The 25,741-nt window shown below is 41.1% G+C and overlaps 2 protein-coding genes across 7 annotated transcripts in view; one reads left to right on the forward strand and one right to left on the reverse strand.

Annotated features, from left to right (window-relative positions):
* Positions 1-4,427: 4,427 nt before the first annotated feature.
* On the forward strand, positions 4,428-6,638 carry LOC125900810 (insulinoma-associated protein 2). Its single transcript, XM_049596045.1, has one exon. It carries the CDS (start codon positions 4,591-4,593, stop codon positions 6,586-6,588), a length of 1,998 nt encoding a protein of 665 aa, XP_049452002.1. The 5' UTR covers positions 4,428-4,590; the 3' UTR covers positions 6,589-6,638.
* A 1,484-nt stretch (positions 6,639-8,122) lies between these two features.
* ralgapa1 (Ral GTPase activating protein catalytic subunit alpha 1) overlaps positions 8,123-25,741 on the reverse strand; it is an 80,514-nt gene continuing 62,895 nt past the window's right edge. For 5 of the 6 annotated variants that reach the window (XM_049597071.1, XM_049597070.1, XM_049597073.1 and 2 more), the window contains 2 exons: positions 17,761-17,885; positions 8,123-11,503 (listed from right to left, as the gene is read on the reverse strand). In XM_049597071.1, coding sequence (XP_049453028.1) covers positions 11,358-11,503; positions 17,761-17,885 — 271 coding nt within the window. In that variant the 3' untranslated portion in view covers positions 8,123-11,357. Of the gene's footprint in view, positions 11,504-15,676; positions 15,709-17,760; positions 17,886-25,741 lie in introns of all 6 variants that reach the window. The other variant, XM_049597072.1, reaches the window with a different exon arrangement.

Consider the following 25,741-nt stretch of genomic DNA (forward strand, 5'->3'; position numbering starts at 1 on the left):
TCTGTGCCACTAGATGGCGACAGATGACTGCTTTATTAAGCCCAATTGTCACACTACTGAGCCTACACACCAAAGATTTATCTCTCTCTCTCTCACTATGATGAAGCCTGAGCATGGTGCAGAGGAGCAATGAACTGACAGGGGCTCATTGATGATTTCTGTGTTTATTACCTCGTCACATAAAAGCTGATGAACAAGCTGATGGAAATTTGACACTTGACACTAAATTAAACCTCTCTCTAATGTTACTATAACGTTAACTGGAGTCCTAAAACTATTCCAGATGTCTAATTAGGTGAGAACCAGTGAAATGTCTCACTTTAACTGTTTTCCTTATTCTTCTATCAGATATTTGCCTCTGTACAAACACAGTTCCCATCAGTTAAGATGTAAACTCTATGTAAACACAAATAGCTCAGCTGTATAATGCTGCAGTACTTAAAGGCTTGTGACTGAGGAGCACAAATCAATAGAGTCATTTTCAGCAGTCTGGAGGATTATCCACCTCACTGCCCTCTGATGCGATGCAAACCACACACACACACACACACACACACACACACACACACACACACACACACACACACACACACTTTATGTGTCCTCCAGCCAACAGCCTTCTCAGACTGTCTGTGGATCCATATTTTTCAGGACACTGACTGAGAACATTTACCCTGTTTTTAAACTACTGAGAGCTGCCTGCGCTTTCCTGTCCCTCCTTACACTAGCCTGCAATTTTTAATCTAAAATACCATAAAACTTCAACTACAAAGCAAGTCCCAAAGAAACGTCCAGTCCCTTTGACTAGCCTGGTTTGGCTACACATTTTGACAAATAAACGTCTGTCTCAGTCAGAAGCCTGCTCCGGTTGCCAAGCAGTTCATTATTTTATTAGAAGTTCTTCAGATGTATAAAAGCAAGTTGTTGGCTACCTCATGTGTCCTCAATTACCAGGTAAGTTATTCAGATTCAATTAGTCCATAAGGGTCCTCCGATCAAAATAATCTAAAGGGTTTTTCATAAAAATGAATCTAAGCTGTGAGTATTGTTTTAACAGGATAAAGTGATGTTGTGTCAGTATGCCGGGTGCCATAATCCTACAGTGCCATAATTCACTCTGTCTCTGATGCGTTGTCTATCAAAGCTATAGATCAAGTGAATGACTCATAATTAATGTGTTATCCGAAGCCTAATTTTTATACTTCAAATAAACAATTTTATTGTATTTCCCATCTTTGCTGAGCAGGAATTAAAGACATGTCCCATACAGATGTCTTAATATAAGCCTGTTGAGTTCAGAGATTTAAGCAAATGGGCTACTAATTTAAGTTTTACAGTATGGAGTTTTATTATTTTAACCTCATGGCAGAGATCTGTGTCCCAATCCACTCTTTTGTCTTGGTTATCAATCACAAATATAATACTAATAATAATAGGCCTATAGATGTTGGTGTGATACATCATCATTTTGAAGTAGGCCTATGCACCAGGTTAAGTCACAGAATGTCAAAATTATGATTAACTAAGTAGCCTAATGTAAAGTAAATCACAATTTTGCCTAGGTCAAATTTATGGGAGAGCAATCTAAAATGATGAGACAAGAGAGAAAAATTAGAATTTTGAATTAATTTCTCTTGTTTTGATTCACCATTAACATTTTTTTTTTAAATTTTAGTAATTCCTAACATAGTCTATTTCTTCCTTTTTGAGACAAAGCGGATTTCCATACAATAAAATGTGGGGTGAAATTATTGACATTAAACTGACTCGGGCCTCAGTCACTCACATGTTTACTGTTTCAGTCAGATCAATACAGGCTGAACCTGTGTAAAGGTTCCCTCTCTGCGGAAGACATTAGCAGCTCACAATTACAGTGAAAACAACCATAAAACCTAGAAAGCTTGGTGCTTAATTAGTTTTTAGTGTTGGACTCACCACCCATCTCATTTCTATTCCCCAGGCGGCCCTCATCAAGCCAGCAGCCCGACCCTCAAGCTTGTTCTCACGCTCATCCGCCTTGATTGATTTCCAGGGAGCAACGCCGGCTGGCTGAGCCCGCTGGCCGGGCTATAGACCGCCTGGCCCGCACAGTGGGGCCGGCCAAGCCCGGGGGGAGAGGACGGATGGATGGATAGATGAATCTCCCTCCGATCTCTTATCAGCCAGAGCAGCTTCTAGTGGGAGGACGGGTGTGAATGGTCCCAACACACACACACACACACACACACACACACACACACACACACACACACACACACACACACAGATCATCATCTCCCTCCGTATTCTTCACTCTTTCACTGCACTGTCATTCTGTTGGGGAGATAACGCCATGTGAACACACACACGCAGAGGGAAAGCTATACCCGAGGTATTCCCACCACCACCAACAAAGACACAGATAATCAGACACTTCAGCAGGATAGAAACGGTCATTAGTACTCTTTAAAAGATATGATCTGTATCTGTGTTCCCATGGGTTTTACTATTTCTAAATATCAGCCTACACTGACTCCAACACACACATCTGATCAGGTTTTCCTCTTGAACATAGTGTAGGTTAACATGTTCATCAGTGACAGGTGACAGTCCACCATCTCCCACAAATAAGAGGAAAAGATCATCATTAATGTGGGAACAATTAAAACTAATATGTTATTTCATACTCCAGCAAGCCATACAAAATTATACTATGGCTAAATGCTGCAAAAAAGACAATTTTTACTGAGTGGAACAATTAAACGAGTAGAATCATTGTGAATAATGGAACCAATTACAATAATACTTTAGTGGTTTAATGTAAAACTGAGATGATAAACTACTTATTTCCATACAGTATATGGAAAATATGACACTAATAAACTACAGTTCTCAGATAAGTAAGCACTGTATTTCAAGAGGACCCAGTTAGACCACAGTGTGACAGGACATGACTCAGAGACTAACAACAGTAAGAGCAATGACAAAAGCCATATAAACCTATAAACTTAATTTATACAATGCAAGGAATCAACATCTGGGGGGACCAAATCTGCTTGGGGTAAATTTGAAAACTTATTTCCTATTATGTTATTTATCATATAAGCAAGTACAGCTATAAGGTAAAGCTACTATATGAATATGCAATAAATGAAAGTTACCACCGTCTACATTAATCACAAATGCAATGCAACATTAATGAGTAACACTTTAACACTCAAAAAGATAGACAGTATGGTGTTTGAGTGATTGTAACTACACACAGCAGTTGAACAATGCCTCTGCTGGGGTTCACCACCTGACAGGGGCGTAAATATAAACAGTACAGGTAGCGTGGCTGCACTGGGGTCCAATGGATGGGGGGGCACTGAGGAATGCTTGACCTCCACAAATGGAAATTGGAAACTGGCCCTTGCAAGTATTTCAGATTGCCACTTTGGAAATACACCTGCATTCAAAGAAGAACTTATATAAACTGAATATGGTGCCGTGTGCTATATATGACCTTGAAAATGTAAACCATCTCAGTCATGGTTTTAATTTCTTTCTTTTTGTTGGGGGGTAAAATGGTCAGCAGCAATCTATTACAAAACAATGTTTTTTCTCCATTACATATATAGATTAAAAACCCTATAAACTATTCAATTAAACAAATTATTTGTTATTGAGTGTGTGCTTCATAACTAGTGCCATGAAATAAGACCAAGCACACTGTACACACTGGTCCTAGTTTTACACTGTAAAACTAGGACCAGTAGTAATAATAATGCTTGTTTAGTTTACTTATGATTATCACGTTTGCTAATGATTTTTTTTCAGACAAAGTGCATAGTTGCATGTGAATGGACAGCATTTTTTTCATTTTATTTTAGAAATTAGGATTTTTTTTTAATCAATAGGGTGTATTGGGGAGACATTTTGAGCATTTGATTCTGTGTGTGTGTGTGTGTGTGTGTGTGTGTGTGCTGTCGTATATAGTGTATCCCATGAAGCACCAAATGTCGAACTCTCATACATAGCATCACCATAGGTTTATAGCTCAAAATTTGACTAGAAAAGTCTCATTGGACTTCATAATTCCAGATGAGGGTGAGTGCACATTTGACCTTGTGGTTGCTCTTACAGACATATATAATTTTGAAGTCATTTTGGGAGTTAAACTGAACCGAATCTCTTTTAGAAATGAATCACAGTGACTAGGCCAAATAACACCTCCAGTCATTAGTCGTTGTTCTTCTTTGCTCCCAAATGGAGGTAGGCCTATGATAGTTGAATTTAAATAAGTTAAATAGCACTAATTAGCCTACTAATAGGCCTATAATTATGGCGGCCCTGGCACTGCACGAAAACTCATTCAAGTCTGTAATGTGTGTGTGCGAGAGACAGAGAGACTGGTGGATCGACACAAGCACGCGCACCACGGACACTGTTGTGTCTCTGTAGCTATCTCTCTCGTGCACACATCACACCTGCGCGCGCCTCTCTCTCTCTCTCTCCCTCCCTCTCTCTCTCCGCCACTTCAAAGCTCTACTTGAAAGTGGGCTCGAGACAAGAGTTGTTGTTCTTTCCGCCTGGTGGTGCCACGCGCCGAGCATCATCGTCATCATCACCATGCCTCGAGGATTCTTGGTGAAGAGAAACCGGCGATGTGCGGCGTCATACCGCTCACGAAGTAACACTAACAACAAACCGGTACCGTCTGACGGTGACAGGAGCAACTGTGAGAACTTTGAGGCGACAAAACCGGAGGCCGGGAAGGAGAAAGGCGGGTTGAATGTTTTCTCCTTTGAACGGGCAGATGGACTACTCCCGGTGTCCCGCGAAGACTCCGCCGGTGTCAGAGAGGCTTGGAGCCCGCACGTGGAGTCTGCGCTGGAGGCGGAGGCGGACCGGCGCGCGCAGTTACCGGAGACCGAGGAGCAGGTGAGCGAGGTGGACGTTTTGACTCCTGATAGTGATTTCTCCTGCTTCCTCCCTCCTCCTCCACTACCACCACGCGACTTGACTGTAACTGAGTCTTGCAGCCCCGTTAAACCGGTCGGCACACGACTTCTGGAACACCACGAGGAAGGAGAGAAGCAGCCGCTGTTCCCCAGTCAGTGCCTGACATCATCTCCAGTGTCGGAGTTACCGGAGCTTCCATTCCTGGTGAGCTCCACGCCGACCTCGGTGTCCGCTTCTATCGAGAGGCTCCTCGCGAGCAGCAGCCGCCACGCGCCGTCCTACGGTCCCAGTGACAAATACGAGCAGAGTATGGGTCACGCGCACTTGTTCCCGCCGCTGACACTGATGAACCAGGAGCAGCATCACGCAGCGAGGAAACGCTCGTTCCTCGAGCAGGACCAACGCTTAAACAGCAACAGACACAACAAACAGTCCGTGGGAAACCCGTCAAAGAAACACAAAGTGAACCGGAAACTGAACTTCGAGGATGAAGTCACCACCTCGCCAGTTTTGGGTCTGCGAATCAAGAAGGAAAGTCCCGAGCTGAGGAGACAGCGGGAGAAGTCCACTGCGCCCACCGGGAACCAGCCGCTGGGAGAGTTCATCTGCCAACTTTGTAAAGAGGAGTACCCCGATCCTTTCTCCCTCGCGCAGCACAAGTGCTCCCGCATAGTGCGCGTGGAGTACCGCTGTCCAGAGTGCGACAAAGTCTTCAGCTGTCCCGCCAACTTGGCATCTCACCGCCGCTGGCACAAACCCCGTCCGGTAAACAACCAAGCAGGAGAGACTCCGACAAACAAGAGCCAGCCGTTAAAAGAGGCACGAGGGCTCCTTCAGCACGAGAGGCAGCCAGTAGAGATGGAGGGCAAAGAGAACGAGCTGCTGCGTATTAACACTAATCAGCACCACGGAGTGCTGGACAGCTCCCGCATCAGGCGCGAGCCGTCCCTGCTGCTGCTCCACGCTCGGTCTCGGGACAGCCCCGACAGCGACAGCCTCGCGCCTCCGCACTATGACTCCTCGCTTCATTACCGGAACCCGGTTGAGAGCTGTCTGGAGCTGCAGCAGCAGGTGAGAGCGGCGGACAGTCCACCCTCGAGCCTCCTTCTACTAAACGGCAACCCAGACGAGCGCGCGGAGCTGCAGCAGCAGCCGCGGCCGTCACTTCCTCATCCTCCCTTACCGTTTGTCCAGTCTTTACCGGAGGAGGAAGTGTACGAGTGCCGGTACTGTGGGAAGAAATTCCGCCGGCAGGCTTACCTGAGGAAACACCTTGCCGCGCACGAGATGACAGCGCGAGCGTCCCCGCCCCCATCGTCTTATGGCCAGGCGCGCGAGACCGGTGGAGGACAGAGCCAGGTGTTCCTCTGTCACCTGTGCGGCGCGCGCTTCCCGTCAGTTGAAATCAGAGACAAGCACCGTCTGTGGCACGCGATGAGGGACGAGTTACTGGCGGGAACATTGGGAGGAGGACTCAGACCAGACGTGTTCCACACGCAGGGAGACGAGAGCGGCGCCGGGGAGTGCGAGCAGCAGCAGATCTACACGTGCAAGCACTGTCCGTCCACATTCTTCAGCTCCCCGGGGCTCGCAAGACACATCAACAAATCTCATCCTACCGAAAGCCGGCAGGTGATGCTGCTGCAGATGACGGTGCGACCGTAAAACGCGCACGAGACACAGACACACTCAAACAAGCCAAACAACATAATTTGGAAAAATAATCAGTCACTGGTTGTCATTACAGGGAACATGTTAAATGTGACTTTTAGCTGTTTTCATCCACACTGAAGACAACATTTATCTCAGCCATGGTTCTCTGAGGGCTGTGTGTGTCAGTTGTGGTCAAAGAGCACTATGCCTTTGGTTTAAAGGTCAGTAAAAATGTCTCACAAAGGCCCATTTATGACACTAGAAGGTTGCAGACGTTTTCCATGGTCATAAAACTGATAAGATGAACCAAAAGCAAGAGTTAACAAAAGTTTTCTGTGATGCTGAAAGTGCTGACAGTTAAACTGGGACTGTCCGTGGTGCTGAAACTAACAGAACTACTGAAACTTGTAGCCTACAAATGAACCACAACCCCTGACCAGGCTACTGACACCATGTCCGCAAACACAGATGGCTTCTGTAATCTCCCGCAGTTTGTTCAGTTTAATAGCATGATTATTATTAAGACAGAAATTTTAACATGACGGGAAATTAAAGTGACCCATAAAAGGGCTTCTGTCGAAATCCTAAAATCAAACACACCTCACATCTTATCAGTATTTAGGTTGTTGATGCAGAGAGTAAAGTCAGTAATGCAATCTGAAGTCACGCAGTTTCTACATTTTTTATTCTCATAAAGAGAATATTTGTCCTGATCTGTACTGCCACAGATGATGCTATCTCTTTTCAGCTTAAGCTCTCTGAAAATGATTTGACATTTAATCACAGTAACTCAACTGTTGGTGAACATTTGAGAGAATGGGACAACTTAAGTTTGACAGAAATGGCATTTTGATCATGACTAAGATAAGAAGGTACAAATTTGATCTGATTATACTGAAGCAATGATCAACACAAGTCTCTCTACATGAGGCAGACATTTAAACACAATGTCAACATTTTTCTGTTGCAAAGTAATCAGATTACACTGAAGCCCAGGTGGAATCTGTGTCACATTACTGACTGGTGTAATATGTAGTGACTTGTAATTACATTTAGAAAGTGCCCTTCCTCACCCCAAGAACTGGAGACGGAATCAATGTCCTAACAATATTTCAAAGACTATTTCATGTACAGTGAACAATAAAAAAAAAGAAGAAAGTAATCAGACAGACCATAATATGCCTTTTTATAGTAAAATAAATGTGCCAGTAAAGTTCTCAGCTATAAAGTATTTTCATACAGAAATGGAACATTTAATGTTAGTACTGCTTGTAAAAGAAAATGTCTTTCGTCTTTATTGATTATATATAACTGTTGGAATATTTGCTAAATGCCTTCATGATGCTAAAAATGTAACTGTGGTTCTATGAAGCCTATACAATACTATTTTGATATGTCTGAGGTTGAATGTGAAATTTATTCTAAATTATTGTCAATAAATGTTAATACAGTACGATCAACGTCCTGCCCCTTGACTTATTAATGTGGTTTTAAAGGTAGTGCGTACACACACACACCCACACAAATATATGAATGGATCTTTCAGTCAAGTGGTACGAATCATTTATTGTCAAATTCCATCATCGCACATCCACGCTCTCTGTGTCCAAAAGAGACATTACACGTTTACATACTACAGGTCTGACAGTAACATAGTTTGAGGAGTATGTGTGCGAGCGTGCACGTGTGTGTTGTGATACAGCTGTTCCATAACACATGCAGTTAGTACTGGACTGGAGTCATGCAGTATGTACAGTCAGTAGTTACATACATCAGCGTTGTCTCCAAACTAACATCTGGACAACGGCTGAACCTGTATGCATCACAGCCCTCACGCTCAGAGCGTCCATTGTCACGGGCACAGAAGTTACAATTTTTATATATGAAGGGACATTTCTGCGGTTGATGGAGGGTTTCTGTGTATTTTGGTTGCTGCCAATCATGGGGCTATAAAAACACCATCACGACTCCAGTGATTTTGTGGAGTCACTGGTATTTTAATCCTAACAGTATAAAGGAGTGTAAGGTACTGGGACAGAGTTCAGGATGTGGTGTAAACAGGTTCAGATTGTCAGAGTGTTTACAGGATTAAACCAGGCCAATTGAGACGCAGTCGGTGACACGCAGGTGGTCTACATACAGCATGTACAGATCAGTCCCAGAGTGCCGTGGGGCTACGAGACCACGTGTCGCAACCAATCAATGGTGCTTTAGCCTCAGCATTAATAATAATTGTAACAGCAATAATTTAAAGGGACAACTCAAATCTCAGCTGACTTCAAATATTCACACACAAAGTAACACAATGTGAATTTGACCTCATATTACACTGGTAAATCTGTAACAATTTCAACCCCACAGAGGGGTAAAAAAAAAAAGGTTTAATAATCCCTTTTCTCTCTACAGAGAATCTATGGCTGAAATCAAAAATCAAACAGTAACAGAAAATACAGTTATGAATACATTTTCTCCAGGCAGTGAAGCATAATGCAAAACCTTTAACTCAGATCTATATTTTCAAATAAAGATCTTATATATATGTATGTTTCCTTTACCAGGAGTCAGGCCATGGAGAAAAGGAATTCATGGAGAAACGTGGCAAACAAGCCAGCAAGTAAAACAAACGGAAAATCGTTCAATCCTGACAAACCCTGGAGAACCACAGCTGTGACCATTTATAAAGAAAAAACCTGAAGTACATGAATGATGTAAGCCAATCTGAAATCCTGTCAGTTTTATTTGAGCTGAGCTGATGGAGTGCTGAAATGAGGAAGTTACATACACAAATAGTAGTGTTAAATTTTCTGGACTGTGATAACACGCGGATCCCCTCCATCCAGAACTGGAACTGGGGATGAGTCTAAATATAAGAGCGGAGTTTAAAAAAAAAAAGATAAGAAAAAAAAGAGAAGCAGCACAAAACCATTCCTATTTCATTTCTAGGCGATGAGTCTCCTTTCTCTTCTTCTTTGGCCTTGTTTCTACAGCATTTCTCTTTTATACACTTTGTCTTTTATCCTTCCACCACCACCAAGGTGGTGAAAATTAATTATCAATATCAGTCCACAACTAAACCTGCCATAGAAGACTCGTTTAGCAGTATGTCAACAATGAAAAGTGAGGAAAATGATGGCCTAAGACTTCCCGAATCAGACTGTGGTATCAAGGTTATGCACATCGACAGTATAGAAGAGCACTAAAATGAAATTACCTTTAGATTCCTAGAGAATGAAGTGCAAACTGGTTATGAAAAGGAAAAAAGCATAAAATCTTGTAGTGTCAACCCATTATAAGTGAATATGTGGTCTCAAGTTAAACCACAGTTTGGCTTTGGCAGCTATTCTCACATTACAGTATATACACAACAAGCCTCCTCACACTGTACACATCCTTATAGATATTCATATATCTACTGTATATATATATTTATACTCATACATATATAGATATACAGAATATATAGTCAAAGGAACAAAGAAAGAAAAGCTGTGGTTCCATTGCATCAGATGACAGAGCGACACTGAACTTAAAAATACAGCAACATTCTTGTTCGAGTCAAAACATATTTTACAGTCAATTAAAAAAAGGGAAAAAAAACCCGACAATAAATTGAATGAACATCAGTGCTTGTCCACATTTTACAGCATGAGCACACACAAAAAAAAAAAAAAATTAACGTAACAAGTGCTTCCTCTTTGATCTGTTTCTCTTATTAATTTTGGAGAAAGTGCTTTTTTCTCCTTTATCAGACGACCAGTCGCTCCATCTTTACTTTAACACTGATTCTCACATCGCCTCGCTCCAAGGGTCAGCTCTCAGTCCCACAAGTTCAAAGAGGGGATTTTCTTCTGGATTTCAACACAGAACATTTTTGGCTTGAGAGCGCTGCCCATCCACGACTTAAGTTTTTGTTTTATTGTTACCAAATGAATGAGTTTCTATTTACATTTTATGAGGACTGAATAGAAACTGACCCCTGCCTTTATTTTTATTACAGGCCTAATTGTGTACTGAGAGCAAAAATAGACTTTTATCTTGCTTTCTCCATGCAACACTACCGGTGCACTCATTCAGAATTCATTCTTTTTATATCAAAACTCATGATTCTGTCTGTACACACATGGACCAACTATAGTACAAATATACAGATTCCCCATAGCAACGTCCGACCTCTGCTGTCTTATTCCTCTTTGTTCGGCAGGTTGATCTCATTGAATGTGCTCTCCGAAACAAAAACAAAAACAAAAAAGAAAATAACAGTGTATAATGTGGCACACGTAAGCTTTTAACAGTCCCGGTTACACTGGTGTTGTGCGATTTCTAACATGGCACAGATTATAATGAAGTAATACTGCACTGCTCAGGCTGCACTTGTTCAGCTGTTTCTACTGTAACAAAGATCAGCATGCTGCAGCACTGGGTTCTGAGGTTTTCAGAGCAAAGCCAAGGATAAATTCAGCAGCTGTGAGCAATTTTCAAATAAACGGACAGTGTAATATAGTCCACAGAATACTATTACATGTGTTTTTGAGACACAACACACAACTGTGTGACAAAGCATTCTGCCGAGGCAGATTCTACTGACACCCCATGACGGTTACGCTCATTCATGAGAACATCACCCATCATTTTCCCTATTGGAAAGGAATATATATGTGAATTCCCCACAGCGGTTAATTTACATGTGTGTCATGATTCATTTTTGGTACTTTTAAGTACAACTGCAGACCAAATTTCCTCTGGAGATCTGTTCAGACTGGGCTGTGTAATGTGATTACAGTTTAAGTCTTATTGGCCGATCCAGAGGAGCGCCGCAGCTTCATCGACATGCGGCTCTTGCTAGTCCGAGGAGACATGGGGGACGCAGAGTCGCTCCCGGCCTCCCCAAGAGCCGGACTTTCTCCCCGAAGAATCTCTAGGCAGGAGCCTGAGGAGGAGGAGGAGGAGGAGGAGGAGGAGGAGTGGGAAGGCATGGGGTGAAGGGGCAAGTGAAGAGGATGGATTGATGGGGGAGGGAGGGAGGGATAAAGGAGACGAGGGAGGAGGCAAATAAGTGATTGAAAAAAGGGGACAATAAGAAAATTACATCACGCCCCATAATATTCTACTGAGCCAGACTGCACAAACTCCTATAGTCACACAGGCAGGACAGACAGAATGATGGACACACACACACACACACACACACACACACACACACACACACACACACAAAGACAGAATAACGGACACAGACAGACAGAAAGACTAGAAAAACAGGTAATGAACAAGCTCTATTTGTAATCTATACTGGGTTCATTTTAAATCCCTAACACCCCTCAGCTCGCTTATGTCCCAGAAAAAGAGATTTTCTGTTTTAAGATGTTTCTTCCCTGTGTGACACTAAATATTTAACACCTGCCTTTTGCTATATTTTGGTGGATTTAGGTTAGACAATGTACTGACACTGCCTATCCACAAATATCCGCTAATTCTTCACTGGAGCCTGAAGCTCGCATTGGCTATGACTGGTGTCAGTTCAGTTTTTAATGGAACTAGATGGCACTCAGCTTGTGGAGCTCAAAGCTTGTAGAAGATGATACAGCTATATCCCTGTTAACCCCAGCTAACCTTACAGCTCAGCCAGGGAGGACGCCTCTTGTCCATGAGTAGATGCACACTTCCTTCTGTGTAGTGATAAGTTTGGCTGGTGTGGTTTGGAAGAAAGAAAATAGTTCCTACATTAAACTGCTCACAAGGTCTGTGGATTATCTTGAGTAACAGGATCACGATTTCTGGAAAGAGACATTGCTGTTGAGTTTTTCAAATGTATTTTCTTGGTGCTTTGAGCACCACAAGCTGAGTGCCATGGGATTTTGAACCTGCACTCTTGACAAATGTCAAATAAAACACTGTTGATACAATAGGGTTAAATAATCAGGTTAAAAATGCTTCACAAAATTATCATGCATCACATGTCTTTTAAAAAGTCTGACTTTACAGTTTATATTAGCTACTGAGCTTATGTGAGCACTTGGTAAAAAGATGGTGATAAAATGCATTAGGTAGAAGGACTAGAGTGAATTTCTATCTATATAGCATACCATTCACAGCTAGCATGAAGGACCTTCTGCGTCAGACCCTTCCCCTTCACCCTGAGCAGGTTAAAGCTGTCTAGTGGTTTAGGGACCATCATATACAAAACACTATGCTCCTCTAAAATGGTGGAGGAGGAGAGGAGAGGAGAAGAGAGGAGAGGAGAGGAGAGGAGATGAGAGGAAAGGAAAGGAAAGGAAAGGAGAGGAGAGCATGAGAGAAGAGAGGAAAATAAACAAAAGCAAACAAAAGTAAAGGAGAAGAGGGCCATTAAAAAAAGAGATGGGTCAAGGGGAGCAAGGGGAGCACAGGAAAGAAATAAATACCAAAAAGGAGGAGAGACAAAATATAGGGAAAGGGGAGAAAATAAAACAGACAAGAAAGAGTGGAGAAAGGAGAAAAAAAGCAGGTATAAAAAGAGGAGAGGACAAAGGAGCAGTTTAGGAGAATGATGAAGGTATGGTCAGAGAAAAGAAAGCAAAAAGAAAAAAATGAATAAGAACAAAGAATAAGTTGCACATGAAGAGGAAAAACAATTCAAACCACTGAACAGACAGAATGGAAAGACTTCACAGACACAAACAGACTGACAACATAAACACTGCACACACCATGTCCACATGTGATGATACAGAAACTACATTATCTGTGTTTTGCTTATCCCACCCACTACATTACTTATTTCAAATGCAACAATACAAACAACTCTACTGAAGAAGAAATAAAAGTTAAATGTTAGTTTGAAGTTACACATTCAATGTGTTTGTGTGTGTGTGTGTGTGCACAGTGCTACAGTGCTACATCATTTCAAAACCAGGAAGAGAGGAGCATACAAAAGGTTAGAGGTAAAGCTTCACCAGGTCAGTGCAACGTCACAGGTTAACAGAGCAAACAGGAAAACCACAGAGTGAGTGAACAGACGAAAAAGCAGAAATCTCACATCGTTTTATAAAGGACATCTCACTTTCTTGGTGCCACTGAGTGTAGTTTGGTATGAAGCAGATCTAGTGCTTAAAGACCAAAAGTCAGATATGGTGTTAAATAAACTGTAGTGTTGTTTCCAGATGTAGCAGGCAGACAAAGTTAGTGACTATCTGGTGAACACAGTGACATATTTAGCAGCTTCAGAGAAAAATACTTCTCTCAGGAGTTGGTGGAGACCGAAACGGAGCTAAAGGAGAGTGAATATTGATGCATTGCATTCATCAGGTGGACACAAACATGACTCCAAATGAATGCTCATGCTGCTCTTCCAGGGGTCTATTCCAGAAAGCAGGTTTAACAAACTCCGAGTTGATGAACTCTGAGATGGAAAACTGATCAGAGTTTGTTCGATTAACTCAGAGTATGTTAATTCTGAGTGAAAAAAAAAAAGCCATCATCAGTGGAGCTCCGATACTATGATTCACCATGGCAACAGGTAAATTAAAGACAGAGCCACCATTTCAATCCAGTGGTCGTAGAGATATTAAAAATTGGAATTACGAGCTCTCCCGCTGCACCTTGGCAGGATTATGACAAATTTGTCATGTAGTTTTTAAGAGCCTGTGTCAGAGCGAGGAAAGTGTCAGTAAGTTAAAACAGTAAAGCTTTACTCAGTGCTGTCCATTAATTAATTATTAAGACCATACGCTACATTACATATTAAATATATTTGTTCAGCCGTAGTCTGGTGGTGACAAAGATAAAAAACATGGTTGAAGATTTAAAAAATATATAAATCAAAGACATAGAGACATGACTGTAATTGAATCCAGTAATAATGTGGTTGCTGATTTACACTTGAGTAGAGTAATAGGCTGCAGTGGAGCATTTAGTGGCTTTATTTCAGCTACTTGAACAAATGTAGTAAATTTTAACATTTTAAATTAAACACCTCTATAACATGTTCAGACTATAAGCAGTCTATTTAAAAAACTCATGTTCAAATTTTGCAGCAGCGCCACCATCCTGCTCACTCAGAAATATGTACATATAATGTCCAATATTACAGGAATTATGTTCCATCTGTGTGACCAAACACACCACGACTGATAGAGAATAGAGAATCTAAAGCATCATGCAGACTTTTACAATTTAAACTGAAATGACACATTATGAGCAAATAACATTTTTATGGACCTGCTCTGACAAACTTGCACCTGTCTTCAGTGTCACAAAAGGAGGACATGCAGAGGTTTGATTCTGAGCTGAGGGCCCCTCGATGTTGTGTAATATTTGAATGTGAGGGCAAAAACTGCTGTTCAAAGAAACAACTGGCAGCACATAAAAGTAGTAACTTTAAACAGCCATCCTGAGTAACAAACTAATATCTAACCAAGATTTTGATTCTCACACACAGTAAACCTCTGCTAATTAATGTGCTTCGATACGGACTGAGTTTAAGTTACCTCTCTTTCTGAAATAGAAAAAAAGAGTTCCCTCATCTCAGGGTTAACCAACTCAGAGTTGCCATGACACATGTTTTCTGGAATACACCACAGATATGCAAACAAGCAGCAGTTTGCTAACCTGTTCACCCTAACAACCTGATGAGGTAAAGCTATCACACTGCTTTATCATTTAATAAATTTTTAAAATAAGGCAGATTCAGACCCATCCAACAGGTCCAATCTTTGTGTGCCTGTTATCCAAGTGAAACGGTGACAATTAAGAAAAAAAGCTGGGACATAAACCAAGTGGGAGAAGGAGGGTACTAATACTACACCCACTGTGCTTCAGGATAAAAAGTTACATAATGAAACTGCTCATTTTTGAGCTCAATAAATAAATATCTTTTGCCTAGTAACTCTCAAACCATACTCAAACTACACCCACAGACGAGCTGAAAATGACATTTCCTTTTAAATATAACTACCAACACATGCAGACCTGCTTAAACTGTGGAAAACACAGAGGAGAAAACAGAGAAAATTTGAGAAAACACAACATGGTGGAGAAATCAGAGGAGAGCGTAGGTTAGGTTGAAATGTCAGTAGCAAGAGCCAATCAGAACGGGGCGAGTCAATCATGTGTCCAGGCTTACCTTTTAGCTATAGGCAAGTGAGACATTACGATCTAAAGGAGGGGGGGACAAAAAGAAAAGGAAGAAGAAACAAACAAACAAAAAAAAAACATAAACAAAAATAAAATAAAATAATAAATGAAAATAAAAAAGGGGAAAAAATAAACAAAATGAAACAGAATTTGTTTTTTGAAAAACAAACAAAAAAATGAACAAAATAGGTAAAATTAAAGAAGAAAAAAGAAAGAGAGAAGAATGGTTGATCATTGTGCTGTTAAGGGAGGGGAACCTGTAAGTTAATGTCAGGAGAGGGAGGGGGAGATAGAGAGGTAGAGAGAGGTAGAGAGAGACAGAGAGAGATGGAGGGGGGTGTAGTAATTTGAGCAAGGTTTATTTCAGAGCACAGGATTATTATACTGTCCGAATTTAGTCAAAAACACAAAATGAATTCTGAAGATTCAACATGATACACACATTAGGACTGAAATATCAGGCAAATTTAGATGTGTAAGTACTGAACTGAGTGGCTAGAAATGTGTGAGAAATATGTAGCCCTAATATCTCATTATCCAACAAACAAGTAAATCCTGTGTTCTGAAGTGACATTTGGGGCTGAATAACACACTGACTACCCAATAAAGAGAAACGTACTACTTCTGACAGGGGATTTCTGTACCATAGAAAATTCTAAATCTCGGGTTGTGTTTAATGTTATTCACCCTCAAAGCAGGTTGATTATTATTATTGTACAATTATTAATATTTTTGACACAATAGCTGGTGAGAGGAAAAGCAGTTGGACAAGGAAAACAATAGTGATCAATTACACACATATTTAGACGAACACTCAGTCACACCTCTGCTTGATCAGTGAAGAAACAAAGTTATACATCAAGTCACTATATTCCTACAAACTGATACACTGATAAGTAAGTTGATCTACGTCACAGTTGTCGTCTTTGTTGCTTCCTCTTTGTAAAGAAAATGTGTGGTTTAGCTACAAAATTAAATTACTGCAAATAACTCGATTACATTTGGGACACACAATTTAAAATTACACTTAAACAGACACATTACAGACAAAAATGATCAGTATCTTTCTAATGTACTTAACAGGATACATATGAGAGTCATACAGTAGAATAAAACTCCCATGTGCATGCCTGGCATCTCTACGGCTGATCAGATGTCAGCTAATTCCTCAGAGATGCTCTGGAGACAGAAGAAGGCTGATCACAGCTTTGGACAGAAAACAGAACTCAGCAGATACAAGACTGTGAATCAGACTGTGTGCTGCCAGTATGTGTGTGTGCACAGAGAGATGCTGGAGAGTTGGTCATTTACAATCCAGTATTATTGCACAGTGCTTTAAACTGAACAAAAGTAGTATAGTTAACTTGCATTTGTTCTTTGGATGAAATCTTCACATTTCTTTAGAGTAAATCACTGGAGAATTAAAAGGACAGTTTAGGTCTTTTGAATTGGGGTTGTATGGGGAACTTATCCATAGTCAGTGTTTTACCTACAATAGATATCGGCCGGCACGCCCCTGGTTTGGAGAAGCAATTTTGATTTTAGCCTGCTGAACACGGGAGCTTCTGGTCTACTGCTGCCTTGATCAGTTCGTTTGTTTGTATTTTTGTGTCACTTTGGTGAGGCAAAACTAACCCTTTTAAACACCAAAGTCACACAAAAACACAAACAAACTACCTGATCAGGGCAGTGGTGCACCAGCAGCTCCTGTGTTCAGCAATATTGAATAAATGTTTTTCTCAATGAAGTATGGCTTTGAAGAGAGTGATGTACTGGGTTCAGTTCCCCACCAGAAATTTCTGTCTGACAGCGTGGTAAAACAGTAAAAATATTCTAAATATAGCTGACACATAAACTGTTGCTGATTTTGTTCAGGTGGCACTGTTTTAGGTGGCTAAAATAGGTTTTGTTGCAGCCCCTTCCACAGCGGTACATTGCTTGTTTAGTTTAGCTTTGTTGGAAAATTAATGACCAGTTCTCTCAAAGCCTACCATCAAGGTTTTGATTGACAGGTGCTGTTGTTGTATAGTATTTATCTGGTTACTGGATTTCACAGAGCAAAAGGTGTCTTACCTGAGTCAGAGGGCAGGTGTGTGCAGGGAGCAGGACTGTAGACTCGAGCTGCGTAATCCTCAAATGTGGTTGGCTCCTGGTGGTGCTGTACGATAGTTTCTAGGTATCGGGCTCGTTCCTCATAGCTGAGGTCAAAGGTCAAGGTCAAACAAAAAAGAAGACATAGATACAAACAGCGCATGAAAGGAATGAGAAGATAAAACTAGAATAAAGTAGAATTGGAGGTGGTAATAAAATCTTTGGAGCTTTGTTGAGTCTGACAAAATAACCCTGGTGATGTCATAGCGATGTCATCAGTGTTATCTCAGTTTAGGCTTGGGGACAATAATGCAAAGTCTGTGTTACAAACCGGAGGTGTTGAATTTAAAAGACATGGGTGTTCACTAGGCAGGGAGGGTTTCATCAAAGGCTATCTCGATGCATTATGGGAAACGTAGGATGCAGTGTTTTAGGAACGTGACCCATGCTAGGAAGTAAAAGTCGGGATATCTCAGCCTCCGCTGCACAGATTCATGCCATTCTTTTTTCAATCTGTTTCCCAAACTCCCACGCCTTCAAGTAACAACTAAATCACTGAAGTGCTTTAGGGAGAATATTTTACTCATTTGGTATTGTTTAAATGAAATTTTCCTAGATTAATTCATCATTCATTAATCTGCACATCCATCCATCTATCTACAGACCGTCAGTTCATTACAGGTTTAATCTGCACATATGAAAAAGAAAGCTTTAACTAAATATTTCAGGAAAACAATGTGATATATTTACACTTTAATTACTTCAAGTTGCTTCTTCTGTGTCTTGTTCATCTACCAAATGTATGCAAGCGGAATAAGAAATTTCTTGGGTACCCCTAGTAAGTGTTGTAGGGTTACTTTGTTTCTAAATAAAAACAATCTGGAGGTTAAAAGAAGAAAATCACTAGAAAAGAGCAAAAAATAAAAAGTGACAAAATAAAAAGTAAACTGAAAAAAAGAAAAAAGAATTCAACAGACTAAACAGAGCAAATATAAAAGAAAATGAACAGACAAAAAGAATAAAATAAAAAATAATTAAATGAGTATGCAACATTTTTCAGATAAAAACACCATGTGAATCTACTGAGAATGCTGCAGCCAAAACAAAAAAAAAAAAATAAAAAAAGGAAACCAAAGCCCTTTTATCACCTGCTATTACAGCCTTCAGCAATGAATTCAAAGAGAGAGGCGCAGGGATTCAGCAGAGAGCGGAGTAAATGGAAACCAGGACTTCAACTGTCCATCTATTAGAGATAACCTCATTGATAGAATGACATTTACCCTCTCTTCCTTAGTCCTGCTCATACATCCAACCATAATGACAGCCATATGCAGCCGTTATAGTCTCTTGGACACACACACACACAACTCAGTCCTATCATCTCCCAATAGTATTACCATTTGCTCAGTGAGCTCCAATAACCAAGGATTTTCAATGAGAGCAATGTGTGTGTGTGTGTGTGTGTGTGTGTGTGTATTTGATAAGAGTGGTTGTGAACAGGCACAATGTGTGTGTGTAAGTGCATGTGCCCCTGTTTGAGTGTGTAATGGGATTAACCCAATGAATCTTCAGAATGAAATCTGTGTGTTTATACCTTTGTGTGCGTGTGTGTGTGCGTGTGTGTGTGTGCGTTGTGAATAGGTCGGCCATCTGTAATAGTTCCCATGGGTTTTCTATTGGGTTAGAGAGCAGGTCTATGGGCCTCAGAAGGAGAAAGATTCAGGTCTAATGGTAACTGATCCAGTTAGAGACAATGATAATAACAACAATATGGCTCCTTTAAAGTGGAGGGACAGACTGCGCTGGCAGAATTTAAGAGAGAGGAGGAGGGTAGAGATGGGGATGAGAGGAAAACGCTGGCAAAGCAGAGAGGAAGAAAACTTAAATAAACTTTGGACAGATGAAGCAGTCTGTCTTACATTTTACCGAAATAAAACACACTTGATTTCGCAGGAACTTAGTGGACTTTAAAATCTAAAAATAGCAGTTCTCATTTCAAAAATGCTTCAATGCTCAAATTATACTGACAAAGGCAAAGAAATTAATGGAAACTAATCAGCGAGGGAATGGAGGTGGGAGTGAGGTAGGGACGGAGGCTAGAGGTGCAAAGACAGAGAGATGCCGAGGGAGGATGATAACTTGTAAAAAGACAGGCAGGAAATGGCAAGGGTGAAAAGCAGGAAGGGTGAGAATCTTGCAGCAAGTCACAGAGGAGGTGAAAGGAGAGGACAGCAGGTGAGACAGGGGAAGGAGGATATTTAAGCAACAACATGATGCGGTGTGTGAGTGAGTGTGTGTGTGTCTCCTGGAGAGAGCTGAGAGAAGAGCAGCAGTCACACACAGAGCGTCAAGCCAGTGTCTCTCACATCAAGTCTCTCTGTGATCTCACCGTTTGCCTTTTCCTGCTTCCCTCTCCCCTGCATCGCACTTCCACCTCAGGTGAATGAATGTATGTGTATGTGTATGTGTGTGTGTGTGTGTGTGTGTGTGTGAGGGGGAGAGATGTGTGGGTGTAATGCAATTAGGACCAATAGCAACTATATATTCCTGCAAACAACTTATAATTATCTTTATATAATGTGTAAATATTGTGTGGTTGAATGAAGGAACAGCTGGGGAAAGTATCCGTAAACTGTATCTGCAGGTTTTTAGAAATGTGCCGCCTTATCAAAGACCTCTATTCTGTAATTTCTGTAAAGGTGAAAAGGTTTAAAGGACACCGGTGGGAAAGAAAGAAGTCTACAGAGGCGGGGAAACTGAAAGAAAGAACAAGGCAAAGAGGGAGAGATAAACACACGGACATGGTACTACTGCTGAGATAAATTACAGGAACATCACTTCACTTCTCTTCACTCGTTCTCTGTCTGCTTCCTTTATATCTCTCTCCCTCTTTCTTCCTCTCTGCGTGGGTCTCTGCCTGAGGTATTATGTCACTGTATCACAAACACCAGCTCCCCACTGCGAAGGGGCAGCACTGGGAGAGATGGATGCACTCTTGATGCAAAACGTTCATGTCAGCGATGATATCACATAACACTCATATGTAGGATGATAAAAGGCCCTGACATCTACACACGTGTTTTCAATTACTCTGGTTAAAGCTGGGATAGGCAATTTTGCCCATCACTGGGCAAAAACCCCATAATAAACTTTGAGCATATTGTAATTCAAATGGACTGGGAGATGAGACCTCTGAGCCTCCTCATCGCTCTGTCTCAGAAAATCAAATCGCCTCACTCCGCGCCACTACAGACCACCGGGCTGAGAGAAGGTGGACCCCCAGTAAGCAGCCACAGCATCCCGAATCCAGCTAGCACAAACCCCAGCTCTGTGGGGCCGGACAGCCTGACTCCCCACCAGATCAGCAAACATTTTTTTGCTTCTCTGATGAAGGTGAGACCCAATGCTGCAACTGGCCACCAGCCTGCTGTGACCCAATTTGGGGTGTGTGTGTGTGTTTGCACTGGATGCCCCCAGAGCCGCTACCTGCTCTCCTCCAGGTGAAGCTGGAGGGACAGTGGGGTGGCTGACAGCTAATTCTTGTCTTATTTGTGGTCTGATAAACCAAGAGCAAGAGTGGGGCACGAAGGGGCTGCATGACTGCGCTGCATGCAGGTTTTTCTTTTTTTTTTTTTTGCCTTCTCCAGATTTCTGCCTAGTCCATTTTTAATTAGATGGGTTGAGGCTACTGTAGGTGAAATTTCACAGTATCACTAAACTCTATCAACTAATAACAGAGCACCTTATTTACTGAAGACATTTTGACACGTCACAGTAAGAAAAGCAAAGGTGTAAATAAGATTGATGATGGCTGAATTCCATTTAGCTGCTTCAGTTTCAGGCTCCTGGTTATTGTGCTTGCTGACTCACTGTCACACAGTAACACCTGTGCTTTTCCTACTTTTACAAGTCTTCTGTGAAAAAAGTCTTGTGATAACAGTATAAATTGTGCTTCCTGGGCAAATGGGGGTAGAAGTAACTCCTTCTCATTTCCAACGTATAGTCCAAAAAGGACTACAGGCACTATATAAAAGATACATTTAATACTTAAAATTTGAACACTAATATAAAATAGAGACGGGTAAATATAGTGCACTATATAGAAAATAGAGTGGATTTTTTTTTTTACAAAACCACAATATTGACAATGATCTAAAAAATGTGAGAACACCTGTGTGGGAGAACTATGGGTGTGTAGAGTCTCTGAAAATAAGTTTATGAGATGCATGTTCAGCTCATAATACCATGCAAAAAATTATTATTACTATCAAAACGTAGAAACCAATGAGAGGTCAGAGAAAATAGATCTGCATCGCATTCACACGTCTCTGCCTTCATCCATCCCTCCATCCAAATGGCAGTCGCCGCTATGAAATCTACTGTAATTGAATTTCAGATGGCTCGTCTTATTAAGTCATTAGCGGAAAAACATCTCTCTTTCAGGGAGAGAAAGGGAAAGAAAGAGGGAAAATTATAAGGGGAGGAAGAGGGAAAAAGGCTGGTGAGGGAGAAAAAGGAAAAAGCACAGCAGAGAAAGGCGGATAGGAGAAAGATAGAGGAGAGAGGGGGCGGATAAAAAGGCTCTTTTGTATCGAGTCAGAAACTCATTTTCTTGTGCGTGGCTGAAAAGAGAGAAGAGAGTGAAGTGTTCGTGCCTTCTCCAGCTCTTACTCTCTCTCTCTCCATTTCAGCCCTTTTCTCTCCCTCTCTCTCCCGCAGCGCAGTTCATTGTGGCGGTGTTCGACTCCTGCGATCACTTGAGACTGAGGGAGACTGGAGGAGGAGAGGAGGCGAGGGGAGGAGAAAGGGAGCTTGTTAGCGCATTAGGAGCTGGGCCCACCGCTGGGATGTACGTGTATGTGTGTGTGTGTGTGTGTGTGTGTGTGTGTGTGTGTGTGTGTGAGAGTGTGTGTGAATGTGGGCCAATGTTTGTATGAAGGATTGTGTCTGTTCTTAGAATATGGAGTATATCCTGCATATATGTATGTGAATGTATAGGTGCTACTGCGAGCATTCAACCCCACTCATTTTTATGACAGCCTTGGATCAAAATCTGTTTATCTATATTTTTATATAATTGTCATTTATATTATAACAATATATATTGTGTTAATTTGCTGTTTAAATGTTTATCTTAATAGTTAGAATTTTACAATGTGAAGTCAAACCTTTATCTGTGTCAGTCTTTCATAAAGGAACATCCAAGTTTGTTTGAGCTGACATGACGTGTCTACAGCTCAGCTCAGGTCTTCATATGTATCTACAGTGACTGAATCATCTGGGGGGGAAAAGGACATTTCATAAAAGAAAAAATGTAAATTTCCAGGCTCCCTCTAAAGACGGCCATCTGGTTAAACAAAGTACTTTCGGTATGTCACATATTCTAATCAGATATTTAAAAATGTAATTTCAAATGGTACGTGTGTATTCATTCCTGTTAACAAGGCTGCATGACGCACGTTTACTCATTCAGATTGACAATGAGGGTCAAAACTGAGCAACTGTGTCGCTCTGAATAGGGTATAAGAGAAATAACATCTCCTAGCTGCACAGGCTGCTATGCAAACTACAGTTTAACATGCTGCTACACACAATCAAGAGTTCAGTTTTTAAAGTGGTAAAAAAATAGCATTGCTTTCACAAGGGCAGGACTTCAGTGAAGGGAACAGAAAAACCACAATCATATGCAAATAATGTCGGAACATTTTAGAATAACTATGAAATATTCCTGTGAAGATCCAAGATGATATCATACTCCCAAATTTGTTCATTTACTATCCTGACTCTCTCTGTCTGGAACACATCTCAAAATGTCCATACAGAAGTTCTCAGTAGTAAATATAGACCGGTAGGATCCCAGAAGAGAATGTACAGCCACATACACAAGTTATTGTCACTGACATGTATGGACTTTGTACTTACAGTCTAAAAATGCTACTGAGAGAACAGATCAATAGGCTTTGAGTAAGAGTCCTCTCAACCGTTGAAGAAGAGTTGCTTGCTGAAGGAACAGAGCAGATAATGTCAAACATTACTTGCAATATCACCAGCCCTGGTTACAGTTCACTAACTTTACTGCTAATGAATATTACAGATGTTTAAAATCTTTCATCTAGAAAAAGCTACTGCTACATGATTGAACAGGTATTTAAAAAGGTACTGTATGTAACTTTTTACATGCTATTTTATTAACAATGGGTGAACGAATAGTAACATAACTTAGGAACGAAGACCTTCCTTGACTTTATCAGTTGCCCAACCTGTGGACTGATTTTTCTGTCAAGGATTTAGGACTAATTCTCTAGGAAAATATAAAGAATATGATGTTTGTGTTTGCATCACATCCTTTGAGGGCTTCCAAATTCCTTGCCTTTCTTTAGCTCTCCTGTAGCGCCTACAGTGTGCTACACTAGCGAACATTAGCTTAACTTAAATGTGGAGTCCGCTAATCAACAAACATCTGGCAGCAAACACAACACAGAGTCCAAACCTGCTGTGTTTCTGGTATACATAATTTGCCGAGGCATTAGCTAGCTAGCAAGAGAGAGAAATGTGGCTAGCAGCTCCGAAGATGGACCTTCACACTCCCTGCTGGATCAGAAAAACTTTCTGTTACTGCCGTTACACAGGTTAGACCTAGCCACCAGTCAGCTGTGACCCCTGGTGCTGAGTCTTGTACTGGCTGAATCTCAGTTGGTATAGCAGCTGACTGAAGGTCCGTGTCCGTAGCTGCCATCTGCTCTCTTTTTCACTCTCTGGCTCACTAGCTAATGTAGCAAATTACAACCTTGAGCGGATAACATCAGCTTAATTTATCCAGACTGCAGGACTTGTTTGCAAATTACTTAATCAGCTATTGTCACTTATTAACCATTATCAGATCAGTACAGAGTGGCTATGTTACAGCTAGCTGGTTAACTATAGCTTGCTTGATTAGCAGCTAGCTAACTGTAACCTAAGCAAAGGTTAGCCAGCTGGCTGTAAATTGACATCATGGCATGGAACTGCCATTGGTTGCTTCATAATGTCAGCTGATGAAGTAATTTACAAACAGCAAGCATCATGGAGCCAATGGTCCAAATTACATACAGGAACATTGCCAATAGTAACCTTATTCTAAACTTGTTTGTAATTTATTTCCAGCATTCTATCAACATGATGCGGGTCAATCATGTTTATTATCCTGTACATCATGTTACTGTTTTGGATGATGCCTAGGTGCTCGCTTGTGCCTACGCAGTGTCAAATGTGGGAAACAAGCCCACTGGTTCCTTCTGTAAACTTGTGTCTTTAAAAACCCATAACAAAGCTATACTTTCATTTTTTTAAAGACAACGGACACTAATAAAACAGCTGGGTACTATAATTTTGGGCAAACATTACTCAAAAATGAAAACAGTGCTTTTGTTGGGGACTGTTTTCAGCAGCAAATAGACATTTGGTGCATGAAAAGTGTATGTGTGGCAGCAGGATGGTGCATTTTAGATTGACTCAAAATTAACTACAGCTCCCAGGTTGTTAACAGTAATTAAGAAAGGAAAAGAAAGATGTTACCCAGTGCAACATACTAGAGTGTAAATAAGCTTTATCATGATACATTATTGTATCCATTTTTTGGACATCGATATGATATTTGCTGATCTCACACAGTCTGCCACAATATGTTGTTGATTCAGTTCAAATCAGGGGCCTGTGATCAATATGAGACAATATCAGTTAATACCCACATTGTCTTTTTCTTGGCTGCTTGCCATTACCACTGAATCGATATATCGATCCTAATTGATGTGCCATTACATCCCTATTTAACTATGTCAATGCATCAACAATAAATGTGGCTCATTCATATTTGTTGCTAGTTTCCCACCATTAATGGAGCTCTATGGAACAAATGAATAAGCTACATCAGTCTTTGGATACACAGGTAGAAGGATGAAGTCCATTAAAATATCACCAACCGTTA

This window comes from Epinephelus fuscoguttatus, linkage group LG14 (genome assembly GCF_011397635.1).
Source record: "Epinephelus fuscoguttatus linkage group LG14, E.fuscoguttatus.final_Chr_v1".
NCBI lineage: Eukaryota > Metazoa > Chordata > Actinopteri > Perciformes > Serranidae > Epinephelus > Epinephelus fuscoguttatus.